Here is a 22,105-nt window from a genome sequence, read left to right as displayed (position 1 = left end):
TTCAGCTCTTGAGTAAACATATTCTTTATGCTTGAGATAGGCTACTACGGCTTCAGTAGTAAATATGCCATTTAGCATTTGTTTCTGATACGATTGTGGAAGGTCTGGGTCCCAGTCCCACACAGCTGCTCGCAAGAACACACAAAAACTAAAAACAATACAATAAAATTAAGAAGTTCTACACAGAATGTGTAGTTATGAAGCCTTGTAAAACATGCTTATTTATATATCACCAAAGTTGTATGGCACTACTGGTAACTGAAAAGCTGCTTAGGTATGGCCACAGAAGCTGTCTGTCTGTGTGTGGTTGGTTGTGAGTATGAGCATGTGTGCTGGTGGTTGAGATAGTATCAGTCACTCTTTTATGCTAGCCGAATAGGAGAATTCTGGGAAATGTGCTTTCTGGCTCTGGTCCTCGCAATCCAAACTGCCATCTGTAAACAAACAAACAACAGGAAATGTCAACATGTGTAAACTGTCAAAACTGTTGACTGTCCATCAACCTGGTTGAGAACAGTTTAGGTCACAAAGTGTCAAATGTCAACCCCCCCAACACACATGATAATACTTACTCTTCTCATCTGGAGGTGTGAATGTGATGGGCTGTGCTGTGAAGTCCTCCTCAAAGTAGCGGGTGTCTGTCTCGGATGTCACTTGTGGCTTGAAGGGCGGGGTAAGCTGAGGTGGGATGGAGCAATGACCAAGTATGGTTACGGAGTACAAGTGTACACTGATACATAATAAGTTGCAGATTTAACCTCTGGGACTCATAACAGTCAGGGTCAAACAGTTTTTGTCAGGACATTTTCATTTTAGTCACCTGGAATGTTTTAGTCTAGTCGACTAAATGTCATGAGATTTTAGTCGACTAAATCTGCAGTTGATTTAGTCGACTAAAATGTATTTTGGCGGGCCTTGATACCGTTGTAATTTTACACTAGCAGATTAAAATAGCAGATCTACAATCTCACAACGTGTCGCAGCTTGTAGATCTGCTATTTTCAGCATGCAACCAAGTGTAAAATGACTTATACTGGATCTCTTGTCCACTAGTCTTAGTTTTAGTCAGCCATTCTGAGGGCTTGCCCCAGTGCAATATTGGTGCTGCTTTTAGGGAGTAGCAATTTCAATTACATTTTCAAAATTAAAATAATTAACATAAACATCAATGCCAAAGTTGAAGTTTTTTATAAGGGGAGTTGAATAACACAAAGGGATAATAGCATATAATAGGCCAATAGGTAATTGTAATAGCTAGCTGTAATGTAGACTACAAAATGTGATTTGATCCCCACTCACCTTATCATGTCTGGAATTAAACTTCAAATCTTTGCATTCTTTGGCCTCACTATTTCCTACCTTCCTTTCCACCACGTCTTGCCAGTTGATGGAGGTGAAGAATGTGTGGCTCATTGCTTCTTTGGCATCGTTAGGGCCTCCTCCTAACCTATCAATTGAAGAGTAATAATGTCAAGGCAAAATATATGAATCCAGAACAAAATAGTTATTACAGTTTTAAGAATGTCATTCGTTTTTATTTTGCTTTGACAGTTCATTTTCAGTTAAATATATTTTTAAAGCGGGTTTGCTAGTTTAGTTTAGATTTTAGTTTTATGAAAAGGCTCTGTAATGTATTTTACACTCTCAAGAGTTACATTATTGTTAAACATCTGCATTACTTAATTTACAAGAAGTCTACACAATTAATTAAATTAAAGAATGTAGAAGAATTGTTATTTTGATCAACATTTGCCTGTTATCAGTCTATAATCTATAAAATCTATAAAAGAACAAAATATTCTACGTTTTAGGTCTGAAAAGTCTCATCAAATGGTGGTCCGTGGCTCAGATGCTGAGTAAATAATGGTCCTTGATATGAAAAGTGTTGAAAACCACTGGTTTAGTTTGATTTTTTATTATAATAAGTAACACACACACACACACACACACACACACACACACACACGCCGGGTACCTCTGCTTGGGGTCCTTCTTGAGTAGGCCAGCCAGCAGATCCTTGGCCTCAAAGGATACATTCTTAGGAAAGCTGATTTCTTTCATGAGGATGGTCTCAAACATGCGTTCATGGTCCTGGCTGTAGAAGGGATGCTTGCCACAGATCATCTCATACATGACCACACCCAGACCCCACCAGTCCACTGCCCGGCCGTAGTCATTGTCCTCGAGGATCTAGCACAATGAAGGACATTAAAGTGATTTAGAAAGGTCTGGACATTAGACTTAATTGCATGGCATTTCTGAATCTGCAATAAAATAGAATTGGAGCGTGATTGCATCTCTGCCTAATAAAGTATTCAATTGGGCACCATTAGAAACCATTCATGCCTCGTCTGACAAGAACGTGGGCAAATACATGTTTGTCTTTGGTTTGCTGATGTTTAATCGGCTGAAAGTTCAATTAACCCATTTAGACCTGAACTCGATTCTACAAAAAGTCTTCTTAATCATGAGTTTTCTGAAAAACCTATGTTTCGGTCAGTGGTTCTCAAACATTTTCATGTCAAGGACCCCCACCGACCCTCCTCTGAAAATGGCAAAGATTTGAGTTAAAAACGTTCGCTCTGAAAGAATATACAAAGGTTTGTGCCGCGCTATGAGCTTGTAGGTCTGCTATTTTTCAATAGCTAAAGTATAAGCCAACGTACCCGAGAAGTAAAAGACACATTGGTATTTTAGCAGCATTTTCCAAACATGCAATTGTTGTTTCCATTATGTTGTCATGGCATAATATATATCTATACTGATAGGCTATATACAAAACTGTAGCTTAGGTACATATAGTCATACATTATTATGTCATAACTCATTACAGTATACTATCCATGAAATGTGACAGTAGTAGAGTTGCAGGCTGTTGAAGGCACACGGTCATGATAATATACTACAAGTAAGACGTGTAAACGCGGGAAGCGAACAAAGCTGTTGTGGCAGTCTGTGTATGTGGCCATGTGTATGTGAAGCTGGCAGTAAGGAGTATACTATAGTATAATAGTCACGTCACATGCCATTTGCATTGTCTTGTCATCAGTGCCTTACCTCAGGTGCTAGGTACTCAGCAGTTCCACAGAAGGTCTTCATGGTAGCATCAGTAGTAATGCCCTCCTTACATAGGCCAAAATCTGTGATTTGGATATGGCCTTCTTTGTCCAGCATAATATTTTCGAGCTGTAAACAGAATACACACAGGAACAGAAGACTCTATGTAGCACATCAATCATACTTAAATAACGTGTGGGTGGTAATTCTCTCCACTAGGCCGGAAATCATGTGCATGTGCATCATTAAGTAAGTAAGGAAGCCTTGCTGAGCCATGAGGGCCATAGGGCAGGAGCCTATCTCCTGTGAAGCTTGATGTACAAGTACACCCCCTGGACATGATGCTAGTACTGCCGCAGGGACAAAATAGCTGAAACTCGCAATGATATCAGCTCTGTAACTTCGGTTACAGAAAAAACATCCACTTGAAGATTGTTCGCAGTTTGGAAACAAATGGGGTAACTGATAAGCAGTACCTATCTAACAGCTAGTAGATACTGGCTTTCTGACGTATGTATGTATGTATGTATGTATGTATGTATGTATGTATCTATGTAAACATACTGTTGAGTTTAAATGTCTGTCAACAATTTGACAAGGAACTCGGGGAGTGTCATGTAAAACCCCCAAACATGTTGTTTTGTCTTCAGTTTTGTCTCCAACCACTTGAACCCTAGCATCCCTATTATGGGGCAAACATTCAGTGGAAATAGCAGAGTAAAACTCACAACGCATCGCAACGTGAAGCGTTGTGCATCCGGCATCCGTTAATGTCGGACTCAGGCAACCATTAATATCCTTCGGGACAATAAAGATTATTATTATTAATGTTGGACACTGATTCCAGTGGACCATTAATATGCTACCATCCTGTAATACCCAAATGTTCTTTTAAGAGAACATTGTCGTTCTCACCTTCAGGTCCCTGTACACTACTCCACGTGAGTGGAGGTAGTCCAGTGCTGACACAATCTCAGCACCATAGAATCGTGACTTGTCCTCTGTGAACACCTCCTCCCTGCTCAGGTGGAAGAAGAGCTAAAGGAGGGGAGGCGGAGAGAAAGAATGACAACACCGAATGTACTTCAATGTGCAAGCCAAACCCACTTATGTCATTTGAAACTGTAGCGTGTGACATCTGTGTTTGAACATGTGTTTGTGTGCCCACCTCGCCTCCATTGGCATATTCCAATACAAAGCACAGCCGCTCAAGGGTTTGGAAAGCATATTTCAATGTCTGTAAAACAGGAATTATTGGCATTTGTTTTTTAATTACTACTTTTTGTTTAGCAATGAATTATGCATGTGCTCTTTACAACCTAACCAAAATTAAAATACTTTTGTCTAAATGTCTGTTGAGGTTGAAAACTTTTACCATCACTGTCTACTGTATTACCATAGTTTACTGTAAACTTTAGACTTAATAAAATAAAATGTTATAACTGTATCTAATCAAAACAATAATAAGATTACTTGATTATAAAAAGTCTTTGGGTTATTCAAAAGACCTTCTTCCGATAGTGATACATATATATTTTGATATAGTTTATTTAGTGAAACATTTAAATATTGTTTCCACGTTGACGTTATGATCTCAATAAGGAAAATTACATCAAATGATCTAGTTGATGTTCATCACATTTGACTGCATAAACACATAACTGGTAGTGTTCATTTAACAAAATTGTATATCATGATTCACAATATTAAATGGATCCCACAATGACAGATGATACATTTTAATGCCCAGCCCTACATGGAGTGTATGAAGAAAGTATGCTGTACTCACTGTGAGGAAAGGGTGTCTCATGTTTCGTAACACTCTGCTTTCTGTAATTGTGTGGGCCATCTCACCCTGCGTGCGCTCACGCGCACACACACGCGCATGCACACACACACACACACACACACACACACACACACACACACACACACACACACACACACACACACACACACACACACACACACACACACACACACACACACACACAGTAAGAAGCAGTATGATTTTGTGTAAACATGATCAGAAAAGAGTTTTGGTGTAGAGGGGATAAGGGAGGAACTCTGGTCAATGGAGTATAGGGTTTAAGTGGTTAAGAGAGAAGAATTGAGCAACTACTACGTAATAACGTGTATCTGTCATTTGAGAGACCTTGGGATGCAGCTTGAAATACACCACTTGGATGTTTTTAACTTGCAATATCTTACAATATCACTCCTGTCTTACCAGAATATAGAGATTAAGCTTTTTTTTTCTTCTTTTAACCAAAAATGTCCACCATTGGTTTCTAACTATCACCATGTTGTAAACAAGAGTAATCAACCTTTCGAACCCTATATACCACGTTGAAAAGGCAGTGCCCCATCCCTTTTCCCCTATACACCAAATCCTTGATGAAAATAGTTCACGTGTTGTAAATCTGCAAGTTTTCCTCAAATGTTTGCCTATTATGACATATTATGAATATGGTTAATAAAGTGGTCTTAAATGTGCCATCTAACCTTGTCTATGATGGCCTGTTTGCGTAGCATCTTCATGGCATAATGGACACCAGTGGACTTCTCTTTAACCAGGATAACTTTCCCGAACGTCCCCTTACCCAGCACCTTCAGGTACTCAAAGTCACTCATTGTCTATAAAGCAGAACAAAGGTGCAATAAAATACTGTACCAATTATTACATGTGACATAAACGTCAATTGAACGAGGAGAGGGCAATATATAGATAATGACATGAGATGAGACCAGATATCGTCTGGGATTTGGATAGAATATGATATGACATAAATGACCAGACAGTGGCCTTGTTGTTACAGTGTCCGCCCTCCCGCACTGGGAGGTCAGGGTTCGATCCCCGGCCGGGTCATACCAAAGACTGTAAAAATGGGACCCAATGCCTCCCTGCTTGGCACTCAGCATCAAAGGGTTGGATTGGGGGGTCAAATCAACTAATCAAATGATTATTGAGCACGGCATGGCTGCTCCAAGAGATGGGTCAAATGCAGACAACAAATTTAACTGCGGTAACGTGACAAATCGTACGACTTTGACTTTGATGTTAAAAGTCAAAGTCATGTTAAATGTGCACCCCTTTTTTTTACCAAAAATGTATTACATTACAATATGATAATATGGCCACAAAATAGAGAGATTGGAGATTGGTAAAAAAAGTTATTTTCTATTGACCCATATGTGATTTGAAAATGTTAATGAAGACACTTTGAACAAAAAAACATATGTAACATTTAGGTTTGTCCACAAATATCGCCCAGCCCTAATTCTAATACATTGAGCTCATTATTAATTTAAGTGAATTAAGTTTTAATTCTCAAAGAAGCAATAACGTTTTAACTTGTTGTCTCATCATACTTCAGGATGAACTCACAAAAGTATGCAACAACATGAGGACACATATTTTATGTCTTTGGTGTGACAGCATTTTGGATGTCCCATAGCTCGCAAATAGAATCACGGGCTCATATATAAATCATTTGCATTCCTAAACATAATTATGTTTCCCACTGCATGATACTTAGGGCCTCTCACCACTTTGTTAAGGTTCGTGGCCCCCTCCGTCTCCTTTGGGCTGGATGCACTCGGTGAGGTGGGTTTCTCCTCCTGCTCACATGTTTTGAGGCCATTGATCACAGACTCAATTGCTCGCATCCACTCCTCTCTGTGGCACAAAAATCTCACAATCTTACATCACAAATCACCCTTAACCCCCTACTATATGCATAGACAGAAGTCAACAGAACTGTCAATGCACATTGGCACACTTAAATCTACCGTAAGAAAACACACCCCTTATTCATTGTATTAGCTGCATCTGTGTTGCTTACAACATGGTCTATAATAGGGTCAGTCTTATGCAGCCTGTTATGTTTTTTTGTTTTTTTTACCTGAACCCTTTTAATTTCATCCAACTTTAGTTATCTAACATTCTTGTCATGCTACATCGACAAACTATAGGGACAACATGACAGCAGCACAAAACTATTTTCAATGAGAGTCAATAAACAAGGCTTGTTGAATAAAAATGCAATAAAAATGCACTGAAATCAAACAGCAGTATGGACAGTTATTTAACAATCAAATTAAATGTGTTAACAAAATTCTCAACAATATAATTCTTTACATGTTTGTAGCACCAAGCACAACCTGTCTTATTAGTGTTTGAGAAGAATGCTGAATTAATTATTCTCCTTGTTTGTTGGTAGGGGATGCATATCACAATGCAGCCTCTTAAACCCCAGGGGGAAAATCTGCAACATCGGATTTGGAACCGGACACCAATTGGGTCTCCATTGACCCGCTGAGCGCTGTTCGGAGGTTCTGAGCCGCTGCCCCCACCGGCGGGGGCAATGGGGCTCAAGAGTTAAGGCCCTTATGTACTAGGTGAAAACTTCAGATAAACTGTTCGTTAACCACTTAAACCCTATACTTCAGTTGAATAGAGTCCCCCGGGGATCTATACTCCCTCCCCTAATTCTTCCCTCTACAACACCAAATCTCTTACCCGAAAAAGCTCATAGCTCAAAGCTCACGATGCATTGCGACACATTTTGAGTTTGTAGATCTGCTATTTTCACTAAATGTTTGCTGAATGTTCACCAATTATGACATGCCCAGAATAGGGAAGTACACTAGGGTTCATTTAAGTTAAACACAGTGGTGACATATACTCAGTTCCCACCTCTCGTCGTTGCCGTGCCTGCCGTCGTTGCCGTGCCTGAAGCTGCGTTCAAGGCTCAACTGCACGAAACGAATGATAAATGTGTTGGGACGGGGTTGTTCAGTCTTCATTACCCGGCATTCTAATTGTACATAAAGAGCAATTAAACATTTAGTTAGTTGGTAGAGGACAGGTTATGGGCTTTAGAAATGTATGGGTGAAAAAAGTCAAGGTGATAACCATTATAATAGTCCAGAGCAAAAAGCAATGTTAAACTTGCTATGCTGTCTCACAATAATTTGGGACTGACCGGCCACTGAAAAGTTGTTGAGTGGACGTAAACTCGGGTCAGTTATACGAGGATTATTTTTGAAGCCAAGGAAGGACCCATCGCTCTCCAAGATGAAGTACCTCAGTTTCCATGTCTTGAGGTACAGACCTTGACAAGACAAGAAGATGCATTTTTGAGAAGGTTACATTGTGTAATTATATTCTTTGTGAACATTTTAACCATGATCTCCCTATCAAAGCAACACAATTTATTCATTTAAAAAAAATGGCAATAGCCAATTATATTTTAGCCATTTTACTACTATCCTAATGACTCACCTGCCAGTGAGGAGCCCCCACCGGGAGGACGTATAGGGACTTTGTCCTACTCCTCCCGCCCAAAACTCCCTGCTGACACACTCGGTGCCAACAACCAGTAGAAACACCCAGTAGAAATTGAGTTTTACCCACCACCACGATGGGTAAAACTATCTATTGATATAATAATGCTACCCACTTTCTATGTTAGAATAGCAAAATCTCAATAAAGATTCACTCACCTCGTTTCAGGAGCCAGCCCTCTTTGACTATGCTGACTTCATTCATGGTGAAATAGGTTTGTTTCAGAGAGGGTCAGGAACAGGAAGACGGGGAGGAGGGGATCTTGTCAATTTGTCTTGTTGCTGTTCAGCTATTATTCACTGTCTTCTTCTAACAGTGCCTGTGGAATGGCACACATCGTTACAAGAGACAAAAGACAGTGGTTGAAATTTGATTTCATGCAGCACGGTAGCACCTCATTAAACGTTGGAAGTTAACTATAAGGCCCAACAGTTTATTGAACTAATCGATTTACACCTAACAATAGTATAGTTGCTCAGAGTCCCTCAGGGCTCTATGCTAGTGTATTTTCTTTTTTCACTCTACATAAAATATCTTTGCTGAAAATAGCCGATCGGCAAACTTGCAACTACAAGTTGTAAGTTGACATTGTTTGCATGACATTGTTGTGTGAAAAAGTATAAATTGGTGAATCGATTTATTGATTTAAAAACTAAAGCCTAGTTGGAACAATCTGGTTGGCAAAATAACGTAAAACACCAAATACAGGATATGATATCTATAATCTAATTACATTTCAGTTACTCTGATGTAATTGAGAGCCAGTAGGCCTAATACATTAAGCAAAAGGGTAAACTTAAACAAAATAAGTTCAACTTGTTGAAGAGTCACAGTAAAGTTAGCCTTTCAAGATTATCATGTATTTTATCGATTTTTACATTTGCACGTCTATGATCGTCTTGAGCTTTACCCCACATTATTCACTGGACATCCGCCCGTAAAGTCCGTGTTCCTAAGAAAATGTACACATGCAAAATATAATATGCTTCCCGGAAGCCCCGGATGTTAACTCGGCGTCTCTGTTAGTCTGTATACTTTAATATGTGTTTTAATCTCTTCTGTTCCTGAACGCCATCCCCTTCTTGTTTAGGCCTAGGCTGATTTCTGTTTACATTGAGCATATACCTATGGTAATACCGGTTTGCACCGGATGCGCCCCCAGAACTTCCGTCAGGATCCGACACGGGATTATTAAGATGCACATATCTAATGAAAAACACGGCCTAATAACAATAATAATAAATCCACACGGGTTCCGAATGTCGACTTAACATTCGGGGCTACAGGGTCAGCATTTTAGTTTTTTACATGTACGAAGAAGTACGTGATTTCAGCGCGGAAAGTGAGCCCAAGACTATCATAGTTACGGGGAAAAATCTACAGTATAATAAAGTAATGTACTTTTGTTTTACTCGGACTGTACAAATAGAACCAAATCAATCCATTTCAATTATCAGAGTAAAAGTAACACTCATAACACACTGTAACTGATTATTGCAGCTATAGGTACGCATAGCCCGAGAATTGAAGATTCCTTGACTTCAGACTTGACTTCAGGTCTTAATTTGCATCATTTTTGTCCGGTGAAATTGCGTTGTTTCTCATCATGGACGCCAACTGATGATCCAGCTGACACCATCAAGCCCTAATTAACGTTTACTTTAAACAACAAACTGAACGAAAAGTCAACAAACCAGCAGTTGTACTCTAATCTAATGTAGGCCCAAAGTCACAACAGTACGTTTATATTTAACCGTACCAAACCAATGCACCAACAAGAGCAGCTGCAGCGATATCACACCGAATTAAACCTAATGTACACCGTCCTTACCTTACTGTTTTCATCTTCACATGCATCATGCATGGTTCTAGGTAAAATGGGTGGTTCTGGGTAAAATGGGTTACATGTGGACCCGTCCCCAATGGAAACAAGCCTTTCTGGGTTTCTAATCCTGTTAGCACTTAACTGTACTTTCCTGTGCTTAACTGTTTAAAAAAAAATAACATATGTTTATTGATTTTATTATTCACATATATTTTCCCCCCTGTGCTTAACTTTTAATAAGTTTTCAATCAATCAAGCCCAAATTGCTTATTCTGCATAAGCAATTTGGAGGGGAAATCCACTAGATGGCAGCAAAGCGTAGCTTCCAGTTTGTTTTGGCACTTAACTTAACCCACAATAAACTAATATGGAACTGTGGGCTCTATTTTCGTCCATGCTAAACCCCTTATACCTAAACTACTTTGCCTTTTTTACTATTTTATATTTTTAACATTTTTGAATAATCTACAAGGTCTCAAGGTGTCGATGTAGATTGGCTATTTTAACTACCGGTATTCAAAAATGTTTAGTAGTTTAGGGATAAGGGGTTTAGCATGGACGAAAATAGAGCCCTATCTGCCATAATAATAGTTTATTTAAAATGGTCAATTTTAGCCAATGTTCTGACTCCAGCAATGCCACTTAGGATCTTTTTGGTATGCAACTCTTAAAGTGTACAAACGAAACAAAAACCAAAACAATAATACATAAATTGATGATCAATTACCCTTTAACTTTGTATTTGGATAACAGCTTGGGTGTGAAGTATCAGATTAATTAATGTGTATACAATACCTGGCATATAAATGAACCCCTCAAGTTGATTTTCCATATTTATTCTTTGTTTTTTATCCCTTCACACATCCTTTTTCAGATAAATAATTTCAAGTGTAAGTTAAATACAGCTCAAAAACAAAGACAACGTGGAGAAGTACTGTATGTCACAGCAGCCAAGGAATTTATTTATCTGTCATTCCATGCAGATTTAATTTCATTTGGATGTTTGTTTAATGGAATGTTAAAAAAAGTAAAAAGTATACATATTTAATTAAATGGCAAAGCCTTGTGCAGTAGGCACATGCCACTATTAAATAAAATGCCAAACAGTGACACAGTATAAGGGATTTCTTTCTTTTTCAAAATAAGTCTCGTTTATGGAAGAAATTCACCCAGCGTAACTTCCAGGCGGCAAATCATAATTTTATACCAAATCTCTTGGCCGAAAATCGCCAAATCTACAATCTAGCTACGATTGGCTATTTTTGCCCAACGTTCGCCCCCAGAATAGGGATATTAGTGCCTGTGTGGTAAATGCAATGGCAAAAGGAACATTTATTATCTTTCACTGCACAACGCTCTTCGTCGTCTTTGTATTACGCTCATGGGATGGAGTGGAAGTTGCATTTGCACTCATATTATGTGAGTGCAAATGCAACTTCCACTCCATCTTTTTTTGCCAATTATTTGGGCCCTGGCACACAGGTTGAGTCATATTATAGTAATAATATTACTATAATATGACTCTCAACCTGTGGGCCAGGGCCCAAATAATTGTAAAAGAAAAAGATTTTAATGATAATATAACATGATTCAGAATAGTTTGAGAACCCCTGCAATAATCCATGTATCGACAAGAAAAAGCAACGTTTGACAACGTTAATAAACATCGCTATCGTCCTCAAACTTTTCCGTTTTCCCGGTGTGTTTCTTGTATTTTCTCCTGTGAATCTGTTTGCCCCCCGGAGCCTGCTCCCTGGTGTGTGTCAGCATGTGCTTCTTCAGGGTCCCCGGGATGGAGAAGCCCTTCTGGCAAAGTTCACACTTCCAGGGCCGCTCTCCTGTGTGGAGGTGTGCAACAGTTAACCCATTTAGACCGGAGGACGATTCTACAAATGCCATCTAAATGCTGACAGTTTTCTGTAAAAACCTATGTTTCTATTTATGTGTCAGTCGTTCTCAAACATTTTCATGACAAGAACCCCAAAAAACATATGGATTTGGCTGCCGACCCCCATCTGAAAATATATATGTTGTTCCAAAACGTTCGCTCTGTTAGTCTGTTGACAGTTGCAAGAAAGATTGTGACACTTAATTGGATGAAACCCAACCCCCCTACTATTGATCAGTAGCTACAAAAAGTTGAACAGATATATAAGATGAAATATATGACAGCCCAAATTAAGCTTCCTAACTTCAAAAAGGAGATGGGAGTTAGTGGCAGAATATCTGGAAGCAGATTCTACAAATGGGTAGAGCTGCTGCCCAGATACCCTTCCTTTTTTAGTTTTTTCTTGTCTTCGTTAGATCTGAAGATGTATGTGTGTATAAACGTATGTAGATGTGTGTGCATGTACTGTATGCTTATCGGAGAGAAAATGAACATGTCTTATAATATGAAACAAATTGCCTGTAAATGATCTTTTAATGGCAATAAACAAGTTAAAAAAAAAAAAAAAAACATTTGATCTGAAAGATTATTATATTCAAAGATTTGCACCGCATTTTCACACCTTTTCAAAAATAGCAGATCTACAAGCTATGAGATCTACAAGCAAATATCCAATTGACAAGCACACAACGTGTCACATCACAACACACTGTGAGCTTGTCGATGGGCAATACTTGCGCCACACCGTTGTATAGCAAGGTATAAAATATTGATTTAAAACAAGTTTAAAAATAATACTTGCAGTCCTACCTGTGTGTGACTTCTTGTGGACGTTCAGGTGGGAGGACAGCTTGTAGGTTCTTCCACAGACGTCACAACTGTAGGGCCGCTCATCCGTGTGCAGCCTCTTGTGCACCTGGCGGTGGTGTCAAAAAATAAAACCATTTGCATCTAGACATATTTGAATCAATTTCAATAGAGTATGCACATGCATGATTTTCCCATCAGGACACGCCCCCCTCATCTAGACTGAGTGTCAAAACATTGAGCAGCATGGAGTGTTGGAGTTTGGAAGCGCTCGTTGGAAATCACTCAACAGTCCTGCGTACCACCTGTTTCTAAATGTCCCATAATGCAGGAGGCAGCTAAATGTTGTGTTATTGAAAACAAGCACTTCCAAACTCTGACACTTAGAAAGATAATCAAATGCAGGGCATTTCTTGACGGAAAGTAGCTCATAACGTTACTATGGTGGATTTTTATGATACAAAAACTTTGCTAGAAAGAGGATAATTCAAGCTTTTTGTACAGCTGCAATGTTGGTGAGTTTGACATTGTTTAATGCAATCAGACAGGACTTTTCCTTTTGGATGAATGGGCTGTCAAGGCCAGAAAGTAGTTTTTTGCCACTCAGTGGGCGTTCCCGCATAACTTCCAGGTACGATGATGTCATGTGCATACCCTCTATACTACAAATTGACATATTGCACAAATTGCACATAAGTACAGTGCTTGAGTAAAGCTATATTTAGTTGCTTTCCAGCACTGACCAGAAGGTTGCCGATCTGGGTGAAAGCCTTCTTGCACATGTTGCATTGGTAGGGTTTTTCCTGGGTGTGGATCCTCATGTGGATCCTCATGGTGTATTTGGTGAACACCTTGCCGCACATGGGGCACGGCGTCTTGACCATTGGCGGCGGCCTGTATGGAGCAAGGTTATTATAGTTAACACCATGAACACCCGGGGGTATTTAGGACCAGAGCACCCAGCAATTTGCAGCAACGGAGCACATTTAGCTTGATGTAGCCAAAACACTCCCGAGGCGATCGACAGCAACGGGAGCTATGATAAATTCTAACGCGACTAGCGGCGGGACCGCGATGGGCCGTATAAAACATAATCTTTGGGTGTTAACTAAAACTAACAAAATAACTCAAAACTTAAACTATAATAGAACAAAATAAAACATTTTAGCTAACTTTACGAAATTTAAACAAGGCTTCACACACACACACACACACACACACACACACACACACACACACACACACACACACACACACACACACACACACACACACACACACACACACACACACACACACACACACACAGAAAAGTAAAAAAATATATATATATAAAAAAAGAAAACAAATCTATAACTTAAACTGAAAGTCTGAAGCTGTTTTGTTTTTAAAAATAAACTGAAACTAACTAATGATAAAGAAAATGGCCTTAGTTTTTGTTGTTTTTTGTTTTGTTGTTGTTTTGTTTTTTGTTATCTTAAAACATAAGTTAACAGATCTACAGGGTCACAACCCCGTTGTGAGGCGTTTTGAGCTCAGTGGAAGCTCAGCGGAAATTGCGGAATCAAAGTGTGAGACACCAAAACACCACATCTAAAAGGTCCATCCTTTGCCAGGTCTGCTCTGCACCCCACAGAGCTTACACTAAACACAGCTGACATTCTAAGATCCCCGGATGGAAAAACAGTTTGAGAACATTATTACAATTGCTATCATCATTTTACTTTGTCTTCAGAGGGCGTTTCCTGTGCTTGCTCCTGGGTTGCCGTTTACTGGAGCCCCCCGAAGCATCCTCCTTGATGTGCGTCAGCATGTGCTTCTTCAGGCGGCCCGGGATGGGGAACCCCTTCCCGCAAATGTCACATGTCCAGGGCCGCTCGCACGTGTGCGACTTCTTATGGACGTTCAGGTGGGAGGACAGCTTGTAGGTTCTCCCGCAGATCTCACAGCTGTAGGGTCGATCGTCTGTGTGCAGCCGCTTGTGCACCTGCAGGTTCCCGAACTGTCTGAAGAACTTTTGGCAGATGGGACACTGGTAGGGTTTCTCCTGGGTGTGGATCCGCATGTGAACCGTCATGGCGTACTTGGTACCGAATGTCTTCTGGCAGACGGAGCATGGCGTCTGGATCCTTGCCACGTGGTAGCGCTGGTGCTTCTTCATGTCCGACTCGTAGACGAAAGTCTTGCCACACTTCGAGCACAAGTACTGCCTGTTACCATAGTGGTAGCCCATGTGCCTCCTTAGCATGGAGGGCAAAGTGAAGCTCTTGCCGCAGCGTTCGCACATGTGCGAACGCTCCCTTGTGTGCCAGCGCTCGTGGTTTGTCAGTTTGAATTGGGTTGGGAAAGTCTTTTTGCAATGCTTGCAGTGAAAGCTCCTCGTACTGGTATGGCACTCCATGTGCTTCTTGAAGTAAGGACTCTGTGTGAAGCCCTTGTTGCAGATTTCACAGTAGAAAGGTTTCTGAGTGACGTGGAACCTTATGTGCCGCCGGAGGGTCTGCAGTCTCATGAAACCCCGGGCGCAGTGGCCGCAGTTGTATGGCCGCGCACCAGTGTGGATCTTCTGATGGTATGTCAGCATGGCCTCCGTCCGAAATGTCCTGCTGCACGTTGAGCATGGGTACGGCTTCTCACCCGTATGTATGCGCTGGTGGTCTTCCAGCTGAGACTGTCTGGGAAATTTCTTTCTGCAAACTTCACAGGTGACCCTGGTGTCTTTTGGGGGATTAGACGCCAACTTAGTCTTTTTTTCATTCAAGTTCACTTCCCGTTTCTCGCTGTTCACTTCCCGGTTCCCGCTGTTCACCTCCTGTTTCTCGCTGGACCCTGCCCTCACATCATCGAACTTGTATGGAATTAAGGGTGGCAGGGCTGGGAGTGACAGGGAGTTAATAGCTATTTGGGACACCCACTGCTGCAGCGTGACTCGTTGAGTCTGTGGCTTCTGTGGGATGCTGGTTTCTGTGCTTCCTTCATTCGGCGAGGCAGAATCATCCCTTATCGCCATGGGAATGATCTTCAAAGGGATCAACATAGGAGACTGCCTTGGCTCTGGTGACTCTGGCGGCATTCCGAGTAGGGGTGTCGTTTGCAGCTCTTCAGTCTCTACTCTGTCCTGGATACGCGTGTACTCTTTAGTTCCAGAGACCTCTTGAGTGTTCTCCTGACTTGTGCTGGCTACTGGTGTCGCTGCTGCAGTGTTTGTCTCAGCAGTGTCTTCCTGATTCGTCTCAGGCGCAGGGTCTGCAGATGTAGCATCGATGCTACTCGTTCCTCCGTCTGTGGGAGTGGCAGGGCTTTCCGTCACCCGAGGGTGGTCCGAGTCTCTGGACATCTCTCCCAGGTCTTCTATGTCACTGAATGCTGCAGGGCTTGCTACACTCAGGGCGACCTCTGGTGACTTTGGCGGTTCCACTGCGGCGGGACAGAAGGAAAGTGCTGAGAAGACGCAGTTGCCCACAGTGGATGTGATGGCTGCAACGCAAAGGGACCAGAGGGAAACAATGGGTTAAGATGAACTTCCGAATGGGTGAACTGTTCCTTTAAGGCTCAGTAATCTAAATGCTGTAGTGCTACACGTGGATATCAAGGCTGATCAGCAGTTCCTATCCTTCTCCCAAAAGTATTCTGAATGATGTTTAAAAACATCTCTGGACTTCTTTAAAATTATTTCTATAGAAGCCTGCACAGTAAATGAAACATCTAACTTAATAACCTTTCTGTCCATTAAACAGAGCTGATGTGGCACTGACCACGAAAACACATACAGTATATTCTTATTGTTCTGTAAACTGAGGTGGCCATGGAACTTTTATATGAAATACTGCATTGGCTTTAAAAGGGTTTACAGATGAGGAAAAAAGGATTATACAGTGAATGTCCGTCCGTCCGTCCGTCCGTCCGTCCGTCCGTCTGTCTGTCTGTAATCGCTAAACTTGTCTGGTGTATAGCCGAGGGAGTGCGGTGCAGAATGAGCAGTTTTCAAGAACACTGAGGCAGCCTTACTGCGTTTCTCGACAATGGTGCAAGTCCAGTAGCTAGACTAATATCCCACTGTCGTGCAGCTTTTCTTTTCTTTTTTTTGCCAAGCGCAAATTCGCCAGGCTTAAGTTTTTAGCCTGGCTACAAGTCCGGGGTCCTTAGACCCTGGAAGTGATCGGAGTTTCAAACAGCAGTATTTAAAGTATTTAAATACTACAAATACAGATGCTCAAATGGAAAACTACCATGTATTGCTCTGGGTTTCTGGTGCTGGAGGAGGGTCTTGAGCTCATCGGGGCCAGGGATGTACTGCCCACATGCCTCCAGGTCTGACGGTGCAGTAGAGATCATGTCACCCAGCTGAGTGGAGAAAGGAGACAGAGCCAGAGAGAATGAACATACATAGTAATAATAATGTAACGCGACGAAAAGAAAATCAACCAGGTGCTCGATGGAGATGTTAAAAAAACAATAATATAAAGTAGGCTGGTGCTTCAAAGATCAGTGGGACTGGAATACTAAAGACAATAAAAAAATATGTACTTCATTTATAAAAGTTAAAAGAAGCCAGGCTTCTTTGAACTTTTATAGATACTGTAAAGTAACATATTTTTTTAACCTACCCTCTAATTTTTAACTTTTTGAGTGCTCGGATCGCCGCCTTTAGTCTTATATATAGTAATAATAATGTATCTTGGGATGAACTGAAACTGAAATTGAAGCCTTTAGCTAACTCCAACCACAGGGGGGTGGCTGTGCGTCGTTAATGATGTCCATTCATATTTGATACAGCCAGTTTCTGGAGAAAATGGAATTAATGTGGCCGCAATAGCCTTGAAACTACTACATATGAAAGCTGCTAATATACGTCACGCCCAGCTGTCAACACATTGCGTTCCTGAGATTCCTCGTTGACGTAAGCGCAGCTGGCGGTGACTCGACTCGTACTAACCACGAAACATTAAATATCAATACAAATAAAATAAAAACGTAATTAACACGTCAGTTTACACTGATCAGCATTTAGCCCAGCCCACTGTGCCACGGTCTGCAGTGCTGAAATGGTAAAACCCTGACCCCCCTCTCTCTCATGCTGTCTTTCTGTATGTATTCTGGGTACCAATGAAAATATTGCAGTAGCGGGCATGCCAGGCAGTAGTTAAGCACTCGCACAGTGACATCAGCATCATTATTCTGGGGGCGATCATTAGCCAAAATGTGTAGATCGACAAGCTTGTAGATCGGCTGTTTATGGTGAAGAGATTTGGTGGACAGGGAAAAGAAATCTGTCAGTACAGTACAGAGCAAACTAAGGCCCTGTTTACCAAGTCTAGAGGTAAACAGGTACAGCTACCCTGTGTGCATTATGCTGTGTGTCACCGATAGTTAGGTAGGGTGCCATATCCAGTTCCGAGGGCACAGTTCTATACACAGTATGTTGTTCATAAATCAGGCTGTTGTACCACTAGCTACCTGGGACAGGTTGGGTACAGGAAGCAGTTGTTCCAGCTTACACACCAGGCCTGCTATCAGGGCCTGGAGATCTGTATCAAAACTGGAGCCATACTTCACAGGGAAGTCATCCTGAGAGAAAACACACACACACACACACACACACACACACACACACACACACACACACACACTTAAATGGCAGTGCTATGGTGTAGGTTTTGGTGAAATAAATGCAATATGTTATTGTATCCCATATACAGTTACATGCAAATCTACCTTTTATCAGGTGTGTGTGTGTGTGTGTGTGTGTGTGTGTGTGTGTATGCAACAATCCTCCATGTGTGGAATAAACAATATGTGGTCGATGCACTATCCAGTCAGCTACAGACGATCCTGGTGCATTTTTCATTATTTTCAATGTGTTTGTTTCCACTTGCCATATGATTATGCTTCAGTTGTCATTACTAAAGACTAGAACTAGATAATTAAATATAAATTTTATATTAGGCGGCTTCCTTCAGATTGACTTTTACCTGGAAGAACTGTTTCTTCTGTCCTGGGTTTTTAAGCAGCATTTGGACAACCTCTGTGAAGTTAGCCTGACATTGCTGCACCTCTAGATCATTCTGCAAATATACACAGCACACATGTCAACATCAGAAGTCTGCATTCTTAGCAGGGACAATGAAAGACAGAAACTATTGGTTGTATGTTGCACAGATTCTCAATACTTTAATACTATAATGTAATTATGTTGTATTTGTTGTTTTGTATCGATAGCGATCGCCAATTTTATCAACCCGCTCAGGGAGTGTGTGTGTGTGTGTGTGTGATACCTGTCCATTCAAACTCTAGACGCCCCAAAGTCATTAGCGCAGCCAGGCTGCCTGGAAAACTAGAGTTCTCAACAGGCCCGAAAACGAAGGCATTAACAAACAAAAAAGGGTCCATATATGGGCATTCCCAGACCTGTTGTTTCACCCTTTAGGGCGAGGTTGCTTCTCGTCCTCAAGGCGTCTTACTGGTATTACCTTGTTGACACCAACGTCAAGTTTCTCGATCAGAGCCTGAATGGTCCCGGAGTCTGGGCTATCCTCTGTTTGGAGCAACTCCAAAATGATCTACAACACAGAATCAAAAACATGGAATTGGACAAAATGTATGACCACTGCAAACCAGGTTGTCAGTTCTCACAAATACAGTCAAACCTCAACTATGCAGTTTGTTTTGAAGAATGCGTCCAGAATGGAAAAGAGCTTATACAAAATTACAAATACTTAGCTTGACAACTAAGTTTTGCTTGAATAATACCACTGGGAATACCAATCATTTTCAACATTTTACTATGTCATTAATATAGCTGAAAATGTGGTATTCCCCTTTAAGAAACCTGGGTTCGACCAAAACGTAGTCGGTGACGGGTCGCAGGGGCAACAGCTCCACCAGAGAGCTCCAGACATTCCTCTCCAGAGCAACATTAGTAACTTCTTCCTGGGGGATCCCGGGGCGTTCTAAAGCTTTGCTCTGCCCTGAGGTCCCCGTCTCCTCCCAGTGGGACGTGCATCGAGGACCTCCCTAGGTAGACGCCCGAAAGGCATCCTAACCAGATGCCCGAACCACCTAAACTGGCTCCTTTCCAGGCGAGGAAGCAGCGGCTCTACTCCGAGTCTCCCTCGCGTGACTGAACTTCTCACCCTATCTCTAAGGGAGATGCCAGCCACCCGTCGGAGAAAACTCATTTCGGCCGCTTGTATTCGCCACCTTATTCTTTCGGACGTTCATGACCCACACTTCATGACCATAGGTGAGAGTAGGAACGAAAATTGCTCGGTAGACACTAGACAGAGATATTTGTCTTCTGGCTCAACTCTCTTTTCGTCACAACAGTGCGGTACAGCGACTGCAATTCGCCGTCTGATCTCCAAAACGTTAATGTTGAGGTGCCAGTTTTTGAGGAATTGAGGTCATTGGCCTGCTGTAAGCATGTACAAGAGATATGGCTCTAAAAGTATGCCAGATTAGCTGTTGAACAGACACACAGACAAACAGACAGTCGAATGACCTGCTTGCATGGATGACAACTGACCGACATGCACATACACGAAGACATATGCATGACAAAGAGCTCTCACCCGTGCCCTCAGTCCCAGGAGGAGCTGGGCACTCTGCTTGAATCTCAGGAGATCTTGACGGGTGTCTATCACAGCGGCAACAAACTCCTCCACCTTGCTGTACTGTCTGACGTCTCTCTGCTTCATGACCTGCCAGATGTAGGCATAGGTCAGCTGGAGGGGCGAGGCCAGCAGCCTCAGAGAGGCCAGAGAAAGAGGGACAGCATACACACCTGTATGGAAGATATAATTGGAGATGGGTATGCTGTTACAGTGGTTCTCAATGTTTTATCCAGTGGTGAAGAGCTAATCAGTATACAATTACATTTTTTTTTTTTTTACAATTTAGGCATTCAGCAAACGCTCTTAATCCAGAGCAATTTACAGTAAGCAAGGACAACACAAGGCATCAAATCAAATGCATTAAATTAGTCATCTAGGATCATAAGTAAACCAATAACTTATCATCAGTCAAACAGTAGAATATACAAAGAAAATCAATAATCTGTATATTGAAACTATAAACATTATAGGGCATCTGTCTACATAACATGCTATCTAAAATATTTTTTTTTACTTTGCATAAGCCTGTAAGGTCGTCAAGGCTAGTGCAAGTCAGAGCCGTGTCTATTTCTAAGGCTCTGGTGCAAGTGAGTAAGTGATAAGAGTGCTCTCCCTCCAGTGCCCTTGAGCAGGAACTCATCACTCATCAAGCAGCACACTCTACCGCCCTCAAACAAGGCACTGCAATAGAATAGAAGCTGCTCTTCTAGAATAATCAAAATCTACAAAGTATTACTAGTAACTAAAGTTTTCAAATAAATGTAGGCTACTGGAGTAAAAGGACAATATTGGGATCTGACGTGTAGTGGAGTAGAAGTAGAAGTATTGGAATTTGGAAATACTTTAAAGTAAAAAATAATAATATTAAATAAATAAAGTAAATGTACACGTATATAGTTACTTTCCACCACTGCACTGACTGAGTAATCAGTCCGTGGACTGACTAATGCATGTCAAACTGGGGGTCCTTGAAATTAAACGGGTTGAGAATCACTGCTAGCCGTCAAAATCTTCTCTTATGGGGGTCCCTGGCATATCTTTTAAAAATGGGGGTCCGCGGGCTCATCAGTGTCAATTTGGGGGTCCTTGACATGAAAAAGTTTGGGAACCACTGCTCTAGACAGAGTATAGGCTATGGGGGATGTAGACATTCTTAACGCCGGGGTAACAAGGCTTTTCAAGCTAGCGTGCTAACTTAGCAACTTACCTCCATTTTTATGTCGTTTATTCATTTCAGACACAGACGATGTATAACTTAAGAGAGCATCAATGAAACAGCTGTGCAAAGATGTGTACGTATATGTTTCGCCCTTGTTAACGCTTTAAACCGTTAAGCAACAGTATTTCAGACCGTCAATGAATCCACCCAGAATATTTAAACGACTTCTGGGGGTAGAGTAATTCCAAAATAAGAGTCCTTCCTGTTGCGTTCATTCTGTTCATCATGTGTCGTTCCACAAAATAAAAGTATGTCGGTTCCTATGAAATCTACTTGGAATCTGTTACACTCATCACATTCCAAAACAATCCCACATTCTCATCGTTTGAATTATTGTGGTAGGCTA

The 22,105-nt window shown here is 41.3% G+C and overlaps 2 protein-coding genes across 2 annotated transcripts; both read right to left on the bottom strand.

Moving 5' to 3' along the window:
- Positions 1 to 354: 354 nt before the first annotated feature.
- On the bottom strand, positions 355 to 7,866 carry LOC310853641 (RAC-beta serine/threonine-protein kinase A-like; the record flags this gene model as incomplete). Its single annotated transcript, XM_083758033.1, has 11 exons — positions 355 to 434; positions 573 to 678; positions 1,360 to 1,447; positions 1,976 to 2,190; positions 3,058 to 3,186; positions 3,973 to 4,095; positions 4,226 to 4,294; positions 4,847 to 4,912; positions 5,563 to 5,694; positions 6,607 to 6,736; positions 7,757 to 7,866. 11 exons carry the CDS (start codon positions 7,864 to 7,866, stop codon positions 355 to 357), a joined length of 1,248 nt encoding a protein of 415 aa, XP_083614159.1.
- Positions 7,867 to 11,834: 3,968 nt separating this feature from the next.
- LOC310853413 (uncharacterized protein) lies at positions 11,835 to 21,886 on the bottom strand. The gene is made up of 10 exons (XM_083757746.1): positions 21,748 to 21,886; positions 20,499 to 20,710; positions 19,398 to 19,487; positions 18,900 to 18,992; positions 18,385 to 18,495; positions 17,157 to 17,271; positions 14,652 to 16,404; positions 13,671 to 13,821; positions 12,931 to 13,036; positions 11,835 to 12,070 (listed from the first exon to the last, which is right to left on the bottom strand). The coding sequence occupies exons 1-10, from the start codon at positions 21,770 to 21,772 to the stop codon at positions 11,889 to 11,891; spliced, it is 2,838 nt and encodes a 945-aa protein (XP_083613872.1). The 5' UTR covers positions 21,773 to 21,886; the 3' UTR covers positions 11,835 to 11,888.
- Between the last annotated feature and the right edge of the window lie 219 nt (positions 21,887 to 22,105).

Source organism: Protomyctophum parallelum (assembly GCF_964188405.1).
Source record: "Protomyctophum parallelum genome assembly, chromosome: 22".
NCBI classification, from domain to species: domain Eukaryota; kingdom Metazoa; phylum Chordata; class Actinopteri; order Myctophiformes; family Myctophidae; genus Protomyctophum; species Protomyctophum parallelum.
Note: the sequence above shows the minus strand (reverse complement) of the source record. Positions and strands in the feature narration are given on the sequence as shown.